Source organism: Pimephales promelas, chromosome 1 (assembly GCF_988280905.1).
Source record: "Pimephales promelas chromosome 1, fPimPro1.hap1.1, whole genome shotgun sequence".
In the NCBI taxonomy this organism is placed as follows: Eukaryota; Metazoa; Chordata; class Actinopteri; order Cypriniformes; family Leuciscidae; genus Pimephales; species Pimephales promelas.
The window spans coordinates 2,900,410-2,922,500 of NC_142769.1; the positions used below are offsets into that span (position 1 = coordinate 2,900,410).

At 35.7% G+C, this 22,091-nt stretch overlaps 1 protein-coding gene across 9 annotated transcripts in view; it reads left to right on the forward strand.

Annotated features, from left to right (window-relative positions):
- The window catches only part of neo1a (neogenin 1a), a 198,149-nt gene that overhangs the window by 106,134 nt on the left and 69,924 nt on the right, over nucleotides 1-22,091 (forward strand). For all 9 annotated transcript variants that reach the window (XM_089135430.1, XM_089135315.1, XM_089116323.1 and 6 more), the window contains exons 3-4: nucleotides 4,822-5,097; nucleotides 9,995-10,145. In XM_089135430.1, the coding sequence (XP_088991556.1) occupies nucleotides 4,822-5,097; nucleotides 9,995-10,145 (427 nt within the window). The remainder of the gene's footprint in view (nucleotides 1-4,821; nucleotides 5,098-9,994; nucleotides 10,146-22,091) is intronic.

A 22,091-nucleotide genomic window follows, 5' to 3' on the forward strand; every position in this document is an offset into this window, starting at 1 on the left:
GATTCAATTAATCACAATTAATTTTTGCACAGCCCTAATATATATATATATATATATATATATATATATATATATATATATATATATATACTGTATATATACAACCCATAATTAGTATCTTTCATGATAAATAAATATATCATAAATAAATAAATAAAATAATTAGAAAAAAGTTCATAGATTAGTTACAGTTATTAATAATTGGTAAATTACTGGTTATTATTTATCGGTAAATTAACCAAAGGATTAATCAACTACTGAATCAACTATTGAAAAAGATCAATAGATTAACCCTGAGGGAAAATATTATTTGATTAATCGGGGAAAAAAATGATTGATAGATTAATCGATAAAGCCTACTGTTTTGTCCGATGTCTTTTCTGATATTTTGTTCTCTTATATTATACTAATGAATTGTGACACAAAGCCGTCTGGAACAGTGTTTAGGAATCTTGATTGGCATTTGGCGTTCTGTGCTCATATATTTTGGCATAATAACTGGTAAACTGTTTAGTTGTTTGGCATTTTTTCTACATAATGTCATGTCTGGTAATCACTACTCTCTGCCTTCTCATGTAATAATTATTTACTTTTTAATAATGCATTTATTTATTTATTTGTATTTACATCAGGGTCTGCATTTTATTTTGCATTAATAACCTGCTTTCATTGTCCCTGAAATATAATGTCAATCAATATTTGATACTGTAGCCATACGAAGTGTATCTAACTATGCCTGGATTTTAGTCTTTTCTTGATTTGCTCATATCAGTGCTAGTACTTACACTCTAAAAAATGCTGGGTTGTTTTAACCCAATTTTGGGTCAAATATGGACAAACCCGAAATGTTGGGTTAAAAATGTAATGTAAAAATTTAACCCAACGGCTGGGTTAGTCCATATTTGACCCAAAGTTGGGTTAAAACTAGTGTTGTCACGGTACCAAAATTTCAGTATTCGGTACCAATACCAGTTAAAATTCACGGTTCTCGGTACCAATTTCGGTACCAAAGCTTAGTTTAAATTTACATATATTTAAGTGTTTATCACGGTTACAAGTATGGAAACTGTACATTTGTATTATAAACACTTTAGAAAAAGATTAGATAAAATGACCTAAAATAAACAATAGTATACACTAACACATTTTTAAAGTTGTTTGTAAAGTCTTAATCCATTATTTATTTAATGCACAATGAATTAAGTGAACAAACATGAACAATCAGGTGTTTGTAATAAATAACATTTTCAAACATTAATTAATGTTGTAAAAATATATTGTTCACTCAATGTGTTGATAACTAAGTAATGTTGATGAATGGTATCTTTGTAGCATTACCATAAAACATGTTTTATTTGACTTGACTGTCCTTTTATTTAATCTAAAACTGCATTCATATTTAATTTTAAAAAGGCTTTTTAAACCTGCTGAGTTATAAAGGCAAGAATACGCCTAGAACTGGCACTGACATTAAATGACAATACTAATACCAGTAGTACTCTGGTGTCGGGTGGATACTACTGTGCTCATGTACTCGTAAAACTACCCCGAAAGCACTTTAGAGGCCGTTCACATGTCGCGCGTGTTTTTTAATTATATTTTTGCGCGTGCTTATTCTTTCCAAAGCGCTTGCTCTCACGCGGCGTCTGTCGTTGCTATGCAACGCCAACGAGTTTTTATTATGAGCGCGCTTGAATCGCGCCTATATTTGAAATTGCGAATTTGCGAATGTAATCGGCCTCTTATGGCAACGTGACATTATTAGCCTAATCCAAAATATTTCCATATGTGGCTCTTTCCTCCTTTCGTTTCAACAAGTGGATTCAGAGAGAGAGAGAGCCATATCAGCGTTATAAAGAGGACTCAACTGTGCACGTTTCAGACATCGCGTCTAGAACAGAGCTGGATTAACCTGGTACTCGGTACCAAGAAAAGCTGGTACCGTAACATTTTTTTTTTTAGTACCGACTTGGTACCGAAGTACCGAGTTTTTTGACAACACTAGTTAAAACAACCCAGCATTTTTTAGAGTGTAGGCAGAAAGAGAGTTTAAGAGCTGTTCTGCAGTAAAAGGCTGGTTTTGTGTATAGTTTATAAGGGTATAAAGCCCTCAGCGTGCTCTGTGAAAGCTTTCTGTCTGCTGTTATAAAGCAGAGCCTGTGGAGATGAATGAATGCTGTTCTCTGTTCAGCGCTGATAGCATCTCTCACTGCATGCTCTTTCACATTAACAGAGAGCGAGAGCATGGCATGTCTGTAACCGACTAACGCCAGACAAAGGAATCCACATCACTTTTCTCTCCTTGTCCCTCACAAAGACATGAGTCTTTATGTTCACCTGTGTTTTGAGCTTTAGCGGCGATGCTAATGCTAAATCAGCACGTACACTCCTAGCATACTTAAGTGGAGATAAAAAATGACTCCATTACAAATACCTACTGCACTGCTTGAGAAAGTCTTCGAATATGGGATTTAAACTTGAGTATTTTCCTTGTACTGAAGAGAGCGATATGTCAATTTTCCAAAATTGAACACCTCAATAACGCAATCGAGTTTGTTTCCGCCACTAAATAAAAAATTTATAAATAATAATTGTGAAATAAAGTCACAAATGCAAGATATAAAGTCGCAACTGTGAGAGAAAAAAAGACAGAATTTAGACTTTTTATACCACAATTGTGAGTTTACGTCCCGCAATTCTGACTTTATAACACATTATTGGGAGTATAAATCTCGAAATTCTGACATCTTTTCTCAGAATTATGAGATATAAACTCGCAATTGAGTTATCAGGCTAATTCTAAGGTGGGAAAAAAGACTTTTCCCCCCTCGAAATAGTTTATATCTTACAATTCTGTCTTTACAACACTCAATTGCCACTTTACATCAATCAATTCTAACATTACACTCAGAAAAAAAGGTACGAAAGCTGTCACTGGGGCTGTACCTTTTCAAAAGGTACACTTTTGTCCATTTTAGGTACTATGTGCTAATATGTAAATTTTTTGTGTTAATATGTACATTCTGGGTGCTAATATGTACATTTTATGTGCTAATATGTACATTTCCGGTGCTAATATGTACATTTCAGGTACTAATATGTACATTTTAAGTGTTGATACGTTCATTTTAGGTGCTAATATGTACATTTTTAGCGTTGATATGTTCATTTTAGGTACTAATATGTACATTTTAAGTGTTGATATGTACATTTTAGATGCTAATATACCATTAAGGTACCAATATGCACCCTTAAGGTACAAAAGTGTACCTTTTGAAAAGGTACAGCCCCAGGGACAGTTTTTGTACCTTTTTTTTCTGAGAGTGTAGGCTATATCTATTGTAACGCTTGACGTAATGCAAGTCAAATTTGTAGTTTTTTATGTCTCATTCGAACTACAGAAACGCGACCCGATCTGGCAATCTTACATAGTGTGGTTATAGCAGATATAGGAAGGCATAAGTGCCTTTTCACCCTGTTACGACTTTATGAACCACTGAAATGCTTTTGGAAACATGATTTTAAGCTAAAAAATCTTCTTTAGTTTTGCTTTAAAGAATCAAGTAAAATAAAACCCAGCCCTCCTGGAGTGTTTTGATCAGAAGTGTCCTGTTCAGTCCATGACTTCTCCAGGGTTTTCCATTCGCTTTCCATGAGTTATTTGATATCTCACAGATATTTCATTCACTTTGCCCAGCATGAGATTACGGCTGTGGAAAAAGGAGCATGTTGGCATTAGATGTGAAATAAATTTTCGTTTTCATATCTCGGCTACTTACAAAAAATCATACTTTTATTCAGCAAGGATGCATTAATTTGATCAAAAGCAACAGTAAAGACTTTTAAATTGTTACAGAAACATTTCTATTTCAAATAAATGCTGTTTTATTTATCAAAGAATCCTGGGGGGAAAAAAAGGAATCACAGTTTCAACAAAAATATTAAAGACGCCCAACATTTCAACCCGAAAATAGTCATAAAACCATTGCAATAACTCCGATGCTATTCAGTTAAGGGGAAAAACTGCATAGTGCTGCTTTAAGCCTCACAAATGGATTCACAAAAAGTTGATAAAGCAGCAAATCAACATCATTAGAATGATTTCTGAAGGATGTGACGCTGAAGATGCTGACAATACGAGAACCAACTAGATCAAAACGTTCAGTATTGGTGGTCATTCTGAATAATCAGTGGAGAATAGAGCCAGACCGATATTATCGGCCGATATTAGGCATTTTCCAATATAACGGTATCGGCAGTTATAATGGCAGATAAATGAATATTTAAAAAATAAAATAAAAATGGACGAAACGCGCTTCAATCATCTCCTTGGCCTGTTATATTGAAAATGTATGTTTTACAATTTGCAGTATGATGTTATCTATTGCTAATTTATGGCTCATCATAGACTAGCTAACGCCACTATCATCAGTGGAAGACCGCTAACGTTAACATTAATGAGCTTGGAAACCACAATGAACTTTTTCTGCCTAAATAAAGTAATGATTACTGTATTTATAACTAGAATATCTCTAGTTACAGTCCCTGCATTGTAAAATGTAAGTTAGACTTGCGAGGAGTGAACATTCAGACATAGAGAAAAAGTATCAAACGTATCTTGTGCAGAAAAGTTAGCTTTTCTTTTACACGTGTGTGAAATCCAACAATATTTAATAATATATCGGAATATCGGATTTTAAAACCCAAAAATATTTGTATCGTATCGGCCGATAATCCTTTTTCGGTCGGCCTCTAGTGGAGAAATCGGTGTATATCTATAATGGACTGTAATGATTCTAATGTCTTCCTCTCTGTGTTCAGGAATACCGCGGTTCCTCAGTCAGCCGGAAGCGGCGTCGGTGCGGGTCGGGGACAGTCACGTGATGAACTGCGAGGTCAACCCTGACCTGGTGTCCTTCATCCGCTGGGAAGTGAACAAGCAGCCGCTGGAGCTGGATCAGAGAGTGTTCGTGCTGGCCAGTGGAGCTCTGGTCATCAGTAACTCCAGCGAGGCCGACACGGGCCCGTACCGATGCGTGATCGAGAACGCCGGACCCATCAAGACCAGCGAAGAGGCGCACTTACACGTTCTGCCGGGTACCTATCACATTTACAATCACTTCTTCTCATATATCATCACGGACAATTCATTTTATTTTTACATTTTTGATTAATTTCGATTGATAAGTAGAAGTACATTTCTGTAAAGATAATATGTTATGAGATTCGATTAAATATGCATCTTTTAAGTTATGCATCATATTTTTGAGCTTGTTCATAGTCGCCACATTTATTCTACATCATCGCTTACATCAACTTCATGAGGAGCATCCTGGGTGTACCCCATAATTTATGCTGTTTTAAAGGTTCCTAATTTTGTTTTGAGGTCTCATACAATAAGTTTTCATGCATCCAAGATCAAAATACTCTTTCATTTTCTATATATATTGCAGCATCAGCTCTTTTACCACAGTGTCTGAAAAGGAGGATTCAGTCTCCCTAAACCCCGCCTTTCCGAGAGCATACTCTGCTCTGATTGGTCAGATTGCCCAGTCTTTTGTGATTGGTCTACGCTGCTCTAAATTGGATGTTTGTAAATGTAAAAAGTCGGCAAAGTTTTAAAGATCGTAGATCCACTTTGCATGCACTTCAGCATCAGCTCTTTTCCCACAATGTCTAAAAAGGCTTGACAAAGGATTCAGCCTCTCTAAACCCCGCCTTTCCGAGAGCATACTCTGCTCTGATTGGTCAGATTGCCCAGTCTTTTGTGATTGGTCTACTCTGCTCTAAATGAGATGTTCGTAAATGTAAAAGGTCGGCAAAGTTTTAAAGATCGTAGATCCACTTTGCATGCACTTCTAAAGGATGAGGATTATGACTCCGGCTCAAATTGAAACAGTAAAACCAATGCTATCTCACGACCAATTTGGACAAGTAATTAAAAGGTGGCTAATTCGTACGAATTCGTACGTCCTCACTCGTACGAATTTGTATGATTTGTCTAAACCCACATTATGGGTTGGTTTAGGGGCGGGTCAAGGGTATGTCATTCGTACGAATTGGGCAACTCGTAAAATATGTACGATTTAGCAAAAATCGTACTAATTCGCACAAGTGAGATTTTACGAATTGTTATGAATTAACCACCTCGTAAAATTCGTACGAATTGCCGTGAGGTCGGGTTGATGTATATTGCAGCATCAGCTCTTTTCCCACAATGTCTGAAAAGGCTTGACAAAGGATTCAGCCTCTCTAAACCCCGCCTTTCCGAGAACATACTCTGCTCTGATTGGTCAGATTGGCCAGTCTTTTGTGATTGGTCTACTCTGCTCTAAATGCAATGTTTGTAAATGTAAAAGGTCGGCGAAGTTTTAAAGATCGTAGATCCACTTTGCATGCACTTCCAAAGGATGAGGATTATAACTCCGGCTCAAATTGAGACGCTATCTCACGACCGATTTGTACGAGTGATTAAAAGGTGGCTAATTCGTACGAATTCGTACATCCTCACTAGTACGAATTTGTATGATTTGTCTAAACCCACGTGATGGGTAGGTTTAAGGGCGGGGTCATGGGTATATCATTCGTACGAATTCATACGAATTGGGCAACTTGTAAAATATGTACGATTTAGCAAAAATCGTACTAATTCGCACGAGTGAGATTTTACGAATTGTTATGAATTAGCCACCTCGTAAAATTGGTACGAATTGCCGTGAGATCTGGTTGGTAAAACGGCATCACCATTACCGTTTGTATTACTGTGTTCATACACAGTAATAAAAACAGTAACGATGATCAGATGAGTTTAATGAGTTTTAATCAGTTTAAGCCTGAGTCTTAATCCTTATCCTTTGGAAATGCATGCATTGTTGATCAATGATCTTTTAAACTTTGCCAACCTTTTACTTTCGCAAACAGCACTATCACACACTACATGAAATGTAACAATACTGTCTTTAAAATGTTTAAAAAGTTTTTAATCCATGACAAACATAAATTCAGTTTTTTCCTCCTTAAAAAAATACAAGCTCTTAAGAGGAAAGGCCGATTTCTCTTCATTCCTAACAATAAAAATGCAAGACGTTGATTCTGATGTGATTTTCACACCCTACTGAAACTCACACAGTTGCAGAGAGAGAGAGAGAGAGAGTTTTAAAGGAAGCCTCCTAGAGCAGGACGGCCACATGTGGTGTTATCAGAGAGAACAGTGTAATTTATGCTGAAGTTAAAGAGAACGGAGCTGCTTTGTGGCAGATACTCAGCAGGCAGATTTATTTTTCCAGGCAGAACGCAAAGCAGGCCTGAAGCCCGTCGCCCGCTGAGGGTATCACACCAAACATGAGCAGTGATATGTAAAGAGAGAAAGGAAATGATTTCTGTTTCCCTCGTGGAGATAAATAAACAATGAGTATTAAAGAGAAAAATTGAAGAGCTTAAGCCTAAAAGGTTAAGTGTGTACAGTCTATAGTAAATGTTAAAAAAAATAATAAAAGCAAGTCAGAGCATCCCCAAGGAGAGGCACTTTTTTTTAAAATTGCTGTTTGTTTGAGGGTCATGAAATATAAACTTCTGGCTCAACCAATAGCATGAGTTTGTGTTTTTCTGATATATAATCACTCACTTGTTACATTCATACTTAAAGAGACAGTCCACTTAAAATGAAAATTCTGTCTTCATGTGGTTGCAAACCTCTATGACTTTCTTTCGTCTGTGGAACCACACGTTGGGAAACCAAACAACATTGGACCCCATTGACTTCCATTCTATGGACGCTGAGACATTTCTCAACGTATCTTATTTTGTGTTGTTCGACAGAAATAAGTCATGCAAGTTTGGAATGATTTGAGGGCGAATCAATAAAATAACAGAATTTTTGTTGTTGTTGTACTATCACTTTAAATAAGAAATGAAACATAAATGTAAAGAAGTTGCGATTGTCTTTTCTTCTGTGATGTATATCCGAGTGAAACGGCTTCTTGAACAAGAACAAACAAATGTAATTGGTCCATCTCATGTGAGTGACAGGTTGCCCCGCCCTCGTCCTCAGAGAAGAGATCTCGTTACGAGAGGGAGGGGAAGTTATTTTGAGTCCAGATCACGAGGCACAAAATTAAAATAATGATGTGCACAGAAAAATAATTTATGGTAAATAAATACTGCACAATTCCATAAAAAAAAAAATAGAATTGTCAATTTTGAGTTCTTGGTGACTTTAAAAGTTAGCAGTGTTAGGTATAAATGCATTACTAAGTAATTAATTGCTGTAATTTAATTACTTTTCCTTTGAGTAAAGTAAAGTAAGGGATTACTCTTAATTCTTCTGTACTTTAATTACAGTTATTCTGATGTAATTGCATTAAATAAATACTGTATTAGACTATAAAACAATTATATATAAAACTAGTGGATTTAACAACAAATCAAACGTCATCTTAAAAATGTTAAAATGTATGTTTTTAATGCAACCTTCTCCCAATAAATAGAGAGAAGAATATTTAATGCAATTTTATGTCAATTATTTGATATAATTAAAATGTTTATCCTGGTCGAGGTTGATATGGGATTTAAAAGTAAAAAGTAATGCAATACTTTTTATTTATTTTATTATTTATTTATTTATTTTATGTTATATTAAGAAAAGCATCTCAAGCACAGGACAACTATCAGATTATTACATGATTCACAAAAAAAATCACAAATTAATCCAGCATAGTTAACATAAAATCACAGTAACATATGCATATGCATTTAAACAACTAAATAAACCTTAAGTTATCCAGAGCTAGTCTCCTTAAAGGAGTAGTTCTCTTTTAAAAAAAACCTTTGCCGATAATTTACTCACCCCCATGTCATCCAAGATGTCCATGTTTTTCTTTCTTCAGTCGAAAAGAAATTAAGGTTTTTGATAAAAACATTCCAGGATTTTCTCCATATAATGGACTTCATTGGGAACCAAACGGTTCAAGGTCCAAATAAGAGTTTCAGTGCAAACTGTTTAAAGGCTCGCCTTGCTTGTGTCGTGACTCTCCTATTCGAACTCGTTCATCAAAATGAACGAATCTTTTTTCGAGTCATTTCGTTAGTTGAATGATGAACAAGTTCGAACAGGAGAGTCACGAACGCACATCACAGAACAGAGCAAGGCGACCATTTGAGCTTATAAAACTTAAAGTTTTTTATTTATTTTTTTAATGACCGATCGTTTCGCTTGATAAGACCCTTATTCATCATCTGAAATCGTTTAAAGCCCTTTGAACGGTTTGCACTGAAACTCTCATTTGGACCTTGAACCGTTTGGACCCCATTGAAGCCCATTATATGGAGAAAAATCCTGGAATGTTTTCATCAAAAACCTTCATTTCTTTTCGACTGAAGAAAGAAAGATGTGGACATCTTGGAGATGGACATGGGGGTGAGTAAATTATCAGAAAAAGTTTTTTTTTTTAAAGTGAACTACTCTTTTAAAATGATCTAAAAATGGCCTCCAAGATTTCAAGAAAAGATCAGGTTTCATTCTAACTCCAAACTTTAGGGCAAGTTTTAGGGCAAAAAGTAGGTCAAAAACCCACTCACAGTTGGTCAGAGGAGATGGTAGCTTCCAATTAATCAGTATAAGTCGATATATATATATATATACAGCCCATTCTCACTCCCAAGGCGTCACCTAACTGACGCCTTGGGAAGCATTTGGACATGCTTCAATATCTGACGCTTTAGGCGCCCTTTAGCGTCAGTTAGATGACGCCCTAGGATCGCGTGTACCCTACCCCCACACCTAAACCTAACCGCGTCCTCTAACAGATGCTTTCCTTTAGCGTCAGTTAGATGACGCCGTAGGATCGCGTCATGTAAGTGACGCTAAAGGGCGCCTAAAACGTCAAATATTGAAGCATGGTCAAAGGTGACGCCTTGGGGTGAGAATGCGTTGATATATATTGTATTATTAGTGATGGACAGACACTGACTACGTTCACTTCTCTGTGTTGTGCAGAATCCGGAGAGGAGAGGACCCTGGAGTTTCTCCTGGAGCCTCAACCGGTGATTAAAGTGGTGGGGGAGAGCGTGCTGCTCCCGTGTGTGGTGACGGGATATCCCACAGCCTCCGTCACGTGGATGCACAGAGACCAGCTCATCGAGGACAGGTAGGGGTTTGAATCAGTCCGGGGTGGATGGAGACACTGCTATTAATAGATCCATAGCTCTGCGCGACCTCCACTAACAGGTCATTGATTCCTCGGCGTGACGAACATGAGCTCTGAGTCCCGCTGTGGCAGCAGTGTCCACTTTTAGGGATCGCTTCCGTGTGCGTCTGCTGTTCTGCTGGCATTCAGCCCCGTCCCGTCCCAGATGCCTGAGGAAATAATTAGAGTGACGGCGCCCGCCTGAGAGGTGGAAATACCAGTCAAGACTGCAACCGTCTACACACACACACAAACACAATATCTTTCTCACACCTCTCTCCTGAGAAACATTGCCAGGCTGTTCACAGATTAGTACCATTGGTTTTCCACAACCATGATAACCCTGGAAATATAAAGGAGTTTTCCAGGCCTGGAATGTAATGTTCATATTTTTCACAATTTCGTCTAAATTATTAAAAAATTAATCACTAAAAATCAGTTGTTTTATATGCTTCAAGTGAACGTGGGCACTTAAAGGAGTAGTTTCTCTTTAAAAAAAAAGCTTTTGCTGATAATTTACTCGCCCCCATGTCATCCAAGATGTCCATGTCTTTCTTTCTTCAGTCGAAATGAAATTAAGGTGTTTGATGAAAATATTCCAGGATTTTTCTCCATATAATGGACTTCAATGGGGACCAAACGGTTCAAGGTCCGAATGAGAGTTTCAGTGCAAACTGTTCAAAGGGCTTTAAACGACACCAGACGATGAATTGTATTGGTCTACTATAGTAATGATAATATTTAAAATAATTTATTGAATTTTATTGGTGTCTCTCACATTGTCCCACAGCAACATTACGATTTTTTTAATAATAATTTATTCTATAGTGTCCATTTCATTAATTTACCATATTTAATATTGGCTGCATCCAAGTTATTTTTTTAAGTAACGCAATAGTTACTTTCCCTGGTAATTAGTTACTTTTATAATGATTTGATTGAGTTACTAACTCAGTTACTATTTGTGAGAAGTAACTAGTAACTATAACTAATTACTTTTTTATTTGGTTACTGTCGTTCCAAACCCATAAGATCTTCAAAACACATTTTCAAACATATAAAACATAATCCACATGAATCAAGCAATTTACGACGGCATGATCGCTTTGTATGATAAACAGATTTAGTTGATAAACACATACGGTACAGAGAGCGCATTAAACACCTGAGAACCAATAAACATACGTTTTGGTTACACGGACTTCAATGGAGGGACAGAAATCTCACTTGACTATAGTGTTTGAAACAACATGAGGGTCAGTGGATGATGACAGAATTGTAATGTCTTGGTGAACTAACTCGTTATTCAAATTTATAAAAATCAATGCGAACGACTGCACTCTTAGAAGAAATGGTTCTATTTAGAACCAGAAATGGTTCCATCCCCCGCTTCATATATGGAACTCCAAAATGGTTCTATATAGAACCATTTTTTTTGGTAAAAGGTTCTATTGGCCAAGTACGGAATGTAGAACCCAGAGGAACCCTTTTTTAAGAGTATATAGAACCTTTTAGGGGTTCCAAATACGTAGCGCTGATAGAACCTTTTCTTCTAAGTGTGTGGGAAAGTCAAAGAAAAATCAAGGAATTTCATTGGCCAAAAGGTGTGGAAAGACTCTTTGTAACAGTTTCTCCATGTAAACTTCTCAAAAGTTGATTCTGAACTATATTTGTACTTGTAAGTTGTGCTTTCCATGCTTTGCAAACCAAAAGAGAAAAGGAAGAAGTTCCTCCTTCAATGCAACTGGTATTTTTTCACCTGTTTTTTTGTCCAGATTTCAAAGAAGAAATTTGAGGAATCATTCTTTTCTAAACACAAAAATTGCAGAATACGAACAAAGTGATGGTTTGCTCAAATCCCTAAGTGTTAGAATGAGCCATTTTAATGGTGTTGCTTTCCTTAGTAAACACCACTAATAATTGCCTTCCAGTGAGTTTGTCATAACAATAATTACCACATACATTGGCTTGAATGCAAGTATCCCCAGAGTTACCGTCTTCACACGATGACTTCATTAATCAAATGTGTTGCTTGTGGAACCAGAGGTTATTTTAACTGAAAAATATGACAATTAAAAAGTGCCTGAATGAAGGGTTTGAACTGTCCGCCAGTAATTGGGAATATTTATAAGGACGTTTGTATTATCAGACGAGGCGTTCAAGCCCGTCCTTGACGTCTATGTGGGTTTATGAGTACGCTCTGCGCTCCGGGGATTAAGCACAGTAAACGGTGGAGTCAGAGAGGCAGAACAGGAGAGCAGAGAGATGAAAGAGTACAGTGAGAGTTACTGTTGATTGCTTCATATTGGTTTCCGTATGAAGTGTGACATCAATCCTCCAAACCTTAAGATGCAATTTAAACACGGTACAAAACATGCTCACGCTCCCTTTGATCATACTGTGCAATATGCATCTCCAAATATTTCTATAGTACAGTACAGAAGAATTCCAGTTTGTGTGTGTATGAATATTTTATGATGTAAAAAGGTCTAATTTATGGAAGCGTATTACATTCACTTGAAGAAAAATCGACTTTTCTGAATTAACGAGTCAATTATCTCAGAATTACGAGATAAATTTTCATGGGAAAAAAAGTTTTTGCTCTGTTTTTCTGATTTAATGAGTTAATTATCTCAGAATTATGAGATCTATTTTTCTTGAAAAAAATTTCACTGTTTTTATGAATTCATGAGTTACTCTTTTAATTGTTAATTTGTACTCTTTTCTGAGTTATTTTTTTAGATAATTAAGTCATTCATTCAGAAAAACAGTGCAAAAACGTTTTTTCCATGAAATATTATCTCGTAATTCTGAGATAATTAACTCGTTAATTCAGAAAAACAGAGCAAAAAAAAATTCCCATGAAAAATTATCTCGTAATTCTGAGATAATTAACTTGTTAATTCAGAAAACAGAGCAAAAACGTTTTTGTTTTCCATGAAAAAAATATCTCGTAATTCTGAGATATTACCTCGTTAATTCAGAAAAACAGAGCAAAAACTTTTTTCCATGAAAAATGATCTCGTAATTCTGAGATAATTAACTCGTTAATTCAGAAAAACAGAGCCAAAAATTTCCCATGAGAAATTATCTAGTAATTCTGAGATAATTATCTTGTTAATTCAGAAAACAGAGCAAAAACGTTTTTGTTTTCCATGAAAAAAATATCTCGTAATTCTGAGATAATTACCTCGTTAATTCAGAAAAACAGAGCAAAAACTTTTTTCCATGAAAAATGATCTCGTAATTCTGAGATAATTAACTCGTTAATTCAGAAAAACAGAGCCAAAAATTTCCCATAAGAAATTATCTAGTAATTCTGAGATAATTATCTTGTTAATTCAGAAAACAGAGCAAAAACGTTTTTGTTTTCCATGAAAAAAATATCTCGTAATTCTAAGATAATTAACTCGTTAATTCAGAAGAACAGAGCAAAAACTTTTTTCCATGAAAAATTATCTCATAATTCTGAGATAATTAACTCATTCATTCAGAAAAACAGAGCAAAAACTTTTTTCCCATGAAAAATTATCTCGTAATTTTGAGATAATTAACTTGTAAATTCAGAAAAAACAGAGCAAAAACTTTTTCCCATTTTTTTGTAATTCTGATATGATTATCTTGTTAATTCAGAAAAACAGAGCAAACAATTTTTCCCATGAAAAATGGCCCTCGTAATTCTGAGATAATTAGCTTGTAAATTCAGAAAAAAAGAGCAAAAACTTTGTCCCATGAATTTTCTTGTAATTGTGAGATAATTATCTTGTTAATTCAGAAAAACAGACCAAACAATTTTTTCCATGAAAAATAATCTCGTAAATCTGAGATAATTAACTCGTTAATTCAGAAAAACAGACGATGAAATTTTTTAAATGATTTAGGCCATTTGTGAAGTTTACTTTAGGAATTTGATTGTCCTGATGGAAAAACAGGGTCATTAAGGTGGTCAGTATGTTTTTTTTTAAGCTGGTCTAATGATCCCTGAGGGGTTTTTATCCGCACCGGTTCAGTGAAACCACTGATCAAACAACTAGCCATTCATCCCGTCCCTTTGTTCCCATTTCCTCGATTCTCTGAAACCCCATTTAAAATCCAATTTGGGGTTGATCAATGTCTGCTACTCTCCTGATCTATAAAGGTTGGATGAAATCATTGCAGGATGACCATTGGCAGAGTTGCTTATCAATGTTAATGGCCTATAATTTCTGCAGCCTTTTGCTCAGGATGTGTATTAACAAGATTAAATGCTGTTTTCAGCTCACTCTACAGATATCACATTTATCCTGTTTGTAATAGAGTCTGGCCCTGTAATGTTCGGCCAAAGGGAGGGGAAAGTAGGCTAATGTACTTTAGCACACTTATAAAAACAGTGCTTTTTACAGAAATTATATACATTGAAAGAATATACTTAAGTTCAAACTAGGGGTACGTTTACACGACAACGATATCCTTAAAACTGAGAAGCTTTTCCTTTGAGTTTTCCACGTATAGGCAACACAACGATCCCAATTCACACGGATCCACGAAAACGACAAAAAAACGCTGTATTAGATATATCAGACGACGATGAAACACTATAGACTGAACACGTAATACGCATTTGCATGACGTCATCGTCTTCAGAGATTCACGTTTTTGTTGTTTACAAGTAGATCGTGTTCAAAAACGTGCACTTTGAAACTCGAAACAAGCACCCAAAATGCAGTTGTCATGTAATTGAGCGGCCAGAATGCATCAAAAGTTTTAACGTTTTTACTTGGAAACGGTGTTGTGTAAACAGCCCCTAAATCAACCTATAGTCCGCCATGTTTCTCACTGACACGAACACAACTCATGAAGATCAAGTCTTAAAGGGATAGTTCACCCAAAAATGAAAATGATGTCATTAATGACATTTGGGTTTGTCCATATTTGACCCAAATTATAATTAAAATACATTTTAAAAAAACATAAAAACAGCATTGTTTAGAGTTTAAGTATTTACAATATAGTTCATTATATAGTCGTTATATTTTAACACACTCTAGAAAATGCTGGGTTGTTTCAACCCAAATTTGGGTCAAATATGGACAAACCCAAAAATGTAATTTTAACCCAACTTCAACTTTCACTTTCAACTGTATTCTTTTCAATTACATTTTTAACCCAACAAAAAACTTTGTCCATATTTGACCAAAATTTGGGGTGAAACAACCCAGCATTTTTTAGAGTGTATTAAAATATAATGATGACTATATAATGAACTATATTTTAAATACTTAAACTCTAAACAATGCTGTTTGGGTTTTTTATGTTTTTTTTTTAAATGTATTTTATTTATAATTTGGGTCAAATATGGACAAATCCTTATGTTGGGTTAAAAATTTAATTTAAAATTTTAACCCAACTTCAACTTTCACTTTCAACTGTATTCTTTTCAATTACATTTTTAACCCAACAAAAAACTTTGTCCATATTTGACCAAAATTTGGGGTGAAACAACTCAGCATTTTTTAGAGTGTATTAAAATATAACGACTATATAAAGAACTATATTTTTAATACTTAAACTCTAAACAATGCTGTTTGGGTTTTTATGTTTTTTTTAAAATGTATTTTATCTATAATTTGGGTCAAATATGGACAAATACAAATGTTGGGTTAAAAATGTAATTTCAAAGTTTAACCCAACTTCAACTTTTACTTTCAACTGAACATTTTTTAATTGAATTTTTAACCCAACATTTGGGTTTGTCCATATTCGACCTCTAATTTGCGCATGTTACGCAGGCTGTGGCTTTGGGCTTATAGTAATGTGCGAATCAAACATATCGGTTAACCATTGGAAGCACATGTGAAACAAATCAAGAAAGGTATGATGATAGTCCGTCTCAGCCCAGCTGGGAAAAGCACACTCTCCGACTCATTGTAAAGATGAAGCTCTTCATATTGATTTACGACACCTATTTTTAAGATGCTAGGTTAATCTTGGCTGCTTGTCCAGCTGATCTGCCATCTAAACCAGCCTAGACCAGCCACTAGGATCAATCCATTCATTAACAAATATCATTGTTTTTACATTTACAATATTGTATTATCCGATCTTATATTGCTTTGTAATACAGAAGGGGAAATGATGTGATATTTTTAAAAACGTATCAAGTCATGAGGGTCTGCTAGAGTCTTTTCAGTGATTTATTATTACCATTTGTTTTTTATTGTCGTTTCACTTCATATGACTTTGCCTTGGCGGGCAAAGGTGTTTTAAATATTAATAAGCATTAATAATTAACCTTGATAAAGATAAACTTCATCTATTTGTTTGTATCATTGAAGGTGCCCCCCACACACAACCATGAATGATTAATATATAATCTTTTACCTAACCCTAACCCAAAATATAGTTTAGTTTACACTATTTTTTTTTCTTCCATGAAATAATGATAAAATATGATGGCATACTAATAAATAAGGTTTTCTTTTCAAGAATTTAATACATTTTTTCTTCATTATTCAATTCAAGTCACATTCAACCCGATCTCATGGCAACACGTACAGATTTTACAAGGTGGCTAATTCGTACGACCTCACTCGTACAAATTAGTACGATTTTTGCTAAATTGTACATATTTTACGAGTTGGCCAATTCGTATGAATTCGTACGAATGACCTACCCCTGACCCCGCCCCTAAACCTACCTATCACGTGGGTTTACGCCGCCTTCACACTGGCAGTTGAAATCAGCTCCGTAATACGCAATACGTTCCCAACGGACGTCGTACTACACAGTGAAAAGCGTCGGACACGGGTAGAACAAAAATGGCAGAGAGAGAGATTAAAGTTTGATTTTGTATTTTTTTTTTATTATTATTATTAAAGTTTGATTCTGTCAGTTCTGTATGATCTCTCTGATGATACGTTGACATGTCAGGTCGGCTAAAATATGTGATAGTGGTCAATAGTTCAATGTCTACCTTCAATTTAATTGTAACTGCCCTTATAAACGTTAGAAAGTCATGAAAATAAAAAATGACATGACAACTTATCGTTATAAAATCATAATTTATTTTATTAAAAGTTAATAATTCAGGTTTGTTTATCAGTACCATAGCAACGCTCAACTTCTGCTGGAATTGTCGGATAGGAACCGTCCGTAGCTTTTCGCACGAGTTCAAATTTTTGAACGCATCCGGATGACCAACGGACACGATTTTCTTCGCACCGCACTCGGTCGGACCCGTTTCGGACCCATTCGCATGCGGTCTGCGAATCTCCATAGGAAATGAATGACTTCCGGTCGTTTCGCAGCCGCATCGGAGCTGATTTCAACTGCCAGTGTGAAGGCGGCGTTAGAGTGAGGTCGTATGAATTAGTTCGAATTAGCCACTTTTTAACGAATTGGTCGTGAGATAGCGTTGTTTATTTGTATAGCACTTTTCACAATATACACCGTTTCAATAGCCTGGTTAAAACAAGACCATTCTCAGTTGTGGCAAAGCATCATAGACAATTCATTTCCAGTGGGGCGTCACCAACGGACGTCGCGGGTAGACCTAAAACCAATCAGAGCGATAAAGGAGATGACGTCTGAGATCGCTTAAAACAGACGCGATAGCTGATTCGAACGAGCGATGTTTGACGGCGGCGTCCATCTTTGTAATGTAGGCTACAAAATCTGCTTCAAAATCTTGTCATCGTGTAAAGCCCGCCCCAACGTTTCTGATTGGTGCCGCGATTTCGACGGATTGGAAATGGGCTTGAATAAGCTCTAACTTTCAGAGCAAATCTAAATTTGCCGGAAGTTGTCTGGGTTTTCCCGGGCTACCGTTTCAAAGCAGCTTTACAGAAAATGCATGAGTCCACATTACAATTGACGGCGATCTGTTTTCAGAGGTAACTGTCTAAGTTATGCATTTCAGAAATGTACATAATCCAAAATCAACAATGTAATAATTTAAGGCAGAAACAACCCAGATAGCAAACTGACATTGAATCAACGTGGAAATATGACATAGAAACAACGTTGATCTGACATTGTTTTGCTCATCGAATTAACGTTGAACCAACGTCAGACGCGTCATTCTTTCAAAACTAACGGAAAATCAACTTGAAATCAACGCGTTGTTTCAACGTTATGAAAGCAAACCAATTTTCGATTTTCATTTAGCTTTGAAGAATGCCGCGTCTGACGTTGGTTCAACGTTAATTCGATGAGCAAAATCAACGTTGTTTCAATGTCATGAGAGACGTCGCGTTGATTCAATGTCAGTTTGCTGTCTGGGAATGAGCTCATTGAAGTAACGAATACTTGTTTCAAATACAAATGATTATGAAATTTTTATCATATCAAGTTTTTGCCGTTTTTGACTTTCTGAGGGTGGAAACCATCTGGTTTTAACTGGATTTCCACACAGGACTCTTGCTGGTGGCATCAGAGGGAATAGTGTCACTCCCTTATTCAAGGCTTGGCACAGCTTTAGCATCTGCTCTGTTTGGAGTCACAGTCATAGAGCTGAACAGTTAAGGATGGAAACCATGCCAGAACCTTCTGAGCTGTTGACAAGGCAGGCTTTCATCTCGCTCGCTGTATCTCATGACGGCATCAATCACAGGCTGGCTGCTCTGGGGCAGGTTGGGTCAGCGCCACCGGTAGTTTGGTGTTGGGTTTCTGTTGACGGATGCCAGTAGTTTGGCCTCAGAGCGGCACACTGGATATGTAGCGCTAGCTGTTAGCCTGTTAGCTGCTAACCTGCACATTAGTTCTGGGTTATTTGAGGCGACTCCAGGCATAGAACCAAAGCATTACTGCTCCCTCAACACGCCTGATGCACCGACGGTCGTGAATGAAGGAAATGAGTCCAAGGTGGCTCACTTGTTAAAAAATGTCTTTTCTATTCAGGCCATTCTTGTTTATCTGTGTATAGGGTGCAAAATTGGACTTGAAACCCTTGATTTTTTTTAACAAATGTTAAGTGAAAGGAGAGTAGACGCCTAAATTTAGAAAGTATCATTCACTGACCGCAGGTTTGTGTGTGTTGTGTGTGTGTGTGCATGTGTTTGTTTACAAAAAATGGGAATGTCTGAATATCATTACTACCCAGATAGCAAACTGACATTGAATCAACGTGGAAATATGACATCGAAACAACGTTGATCTGACATTGTTTTGCTCAATGAATTAACGTTGAACCAACGTCAGACGCGTCATTCTTTCAAAACTAACGGAAAATCAACCTGAAATCAACGCGCTGTTTCAACGTTATGAAAGAAAACCAATTTTCGATTTTCATTTAGCTTTGAGGAATGCCGCGTCTGACGTTGGTTCAATGTTAATTCGATGAGCAAAATCAACGTTGTTTCAATGTCATGAGAGACGTTGTTTCCACGTTGATTCAATGTCAGTTTGCTATCTGGGTACTTACTTAGTGAGATTTTATTATTTTCTAACAATAACAAGTTACAAGTATTACAAGTATTATACAAATAACAAGTATTTTTAGTGATAAAATAAAATATTAATGCTCCTAAATAGGAATTACTCTAGCTATTTAGGGGGGAAATTTTAATTTTGCTGTTAATTTGTTTGTAACATTTTGTCAAAAATCAATAAAATAGAATTGTTACCATGATTATTGTAAGAAACCCATGTTAGTAATTTTTTCCCTTTTTTAATTTATATATATATATATATATATATATATATGAAGAGTTCAGATGCAAAAGCCTCTAAATGCCATTTGAAATTTTCTTCTTTAATGATGATTTTTATCAAACTTGTATATTTAAGTTCAGTAATTTCACTTAAATGGCAATGATAATTACCTATTAATTGTTATTTAAGTGAAATTACTGAACTTAAATATACAAGTTTGATAAAAAATCATCATTAAAGATGAAAATTTCAAATGGCATTTAGAGGCTTTTGCATCTGAACTCTTCATATATATATATATATATATATATATATATATATATATCGTCTTATTTGTTTTGTCTGATCCAGCTCCAAGTCTTTACAAATGCAAAACACTACAATGGACCTTTTCGGTAAAACCGAGTCTCCAAGCCTGTGTCTCCCTCATATTAACAGACACATGTGAAAATCATATTTACTTACATTAAGATGACAAAAATAAGCCATTTTTAGTTCATCAATAGGGCAAAAGAAAACCATTTATCAATTTTTACACAAATGATGTTGTGCATTCATGAAGCACAGCCATTCAACCCTGTTACCAAGGTTATTGCCAGAAACCCTGTTAGCCATTTTATTTTTCTTTATTTAACGTTTATTGCTAAAAGTGCTCATGATTTTAATTTGATTCAATTGGATTGTGATGTCTGTATTCAGACAACTTTTGGCAACAAGGTAATTTATAGTTTACAATAAATTTGGTAATAGGGCTGAATGCTTGATGCCGTCAAATCAATAAAATAGATTATTATTTACTTGTTTTGTTTATATATTGTTATACTTATATTGTCTATATATTTGTCTAATTTATGCATCTGATCCAGTTCCAAGGAGTCTAAGTGAGTCTTTCAGATTAAATCAAGTAAAATAACTTTGCCTGTGTCACGGTTTCGAGGCCGTCGACTATAGATACACATGCGGAGAGCCACTGATGTGTGGAGCTTACAAGTAATAACGTCACAGTCCATGAAAGGAAAACATGAAGAATGAAGCGTGTCTTCTGTGGAAAAGCTCCTCATTGGGTCTACGTGTTTCACTGCATGTTCTTTAGCCCAAACGGACAAAGACCCCCTTCATGAGACCAGCTGGTTTTCCCTTGGGTTGAGGTGTGTGTTATGCTTGAGGTAGGGTGGAGTTTCGTTGAGCTTCTCTCTCCTCTGCAAGTGCTGCGGTCTGGCGTGTGTTTCGGACTGTTAGCCACATCCACCAGAGAACTGTTGTTCTCTAAATGTAGATATTTTGGTACTTGCATTGGTTTAGGATTGACTTGCTCTTCTTTAGGTGTTCATTTATTATATGTATTTTGTCTAATTGTATGAGGCCTTTATTGTACTCTCATAAATCCGTTCCTTGGAATTCCACTAATTTTTTATTTTTCTTTCAAATCCCAAAAATGTATAAGTAAAATAAAACAAGCAGAGTTTAATTTTGAATTCAACACATGGATCGGGTTACTTCACAGCTGAGACAGGCGGAGAAATATAAATAGTCAGTGTGAGAATGCTGGTGATAATGGTGTTTAATGCCAGTCGATGTCTGACAGATGAGGTTGAGTGGAGATTTTCTTGTGTTTTCAGTCGGCTCCTCTCTTCTTCTTTTCTGTAAACTATTTATGCCTTGCTCAGCATCACAGCATGTTCCCTGTGTCGGAAATCCACCCAACTCCACAACTGAATGATGATTAGTTTGTCTGTAGGGCAAAAAAAATCATTGCAGAAATCATTGAATCAATTTTTACCCATGGTGTGCATTCATCAAGCACAGCCATTTAAACATCTAAGATATTGTAAGAAACCCTGTTACCCATTTTTAATGAATTGTAATATATTTAAAAATATTTTTTTTTTCTTAATTTAATGTTATTCCTAGAAATCACACATGGTTTTAAATTGTATTCACCCATGTTTTTGTATACAGGCAGATTTTTTGTAACAGGGATGAAAAAAGTGTGTATATATTCAGACATGTATTTTGTATTCAGACAAATTTTAGTAACAGGGATGGAAAATAGTACATACATTCAGAATTGTCATGCATTCATACCACTATTGGAAACAGGGATGAAAAATAGTAAATAATACATTCAGAAATGCCTTTTGTATTCAGGCAACTATGGTAACAGGGATGACTTTTTTTGTAAATATATTCAGATATATCTTTTGTATTCAAGCAACATTTGGTAACAGGGATGAAAAAATATTAAAGAAAATTCAGAAATGTCTTGTATTCAGACAA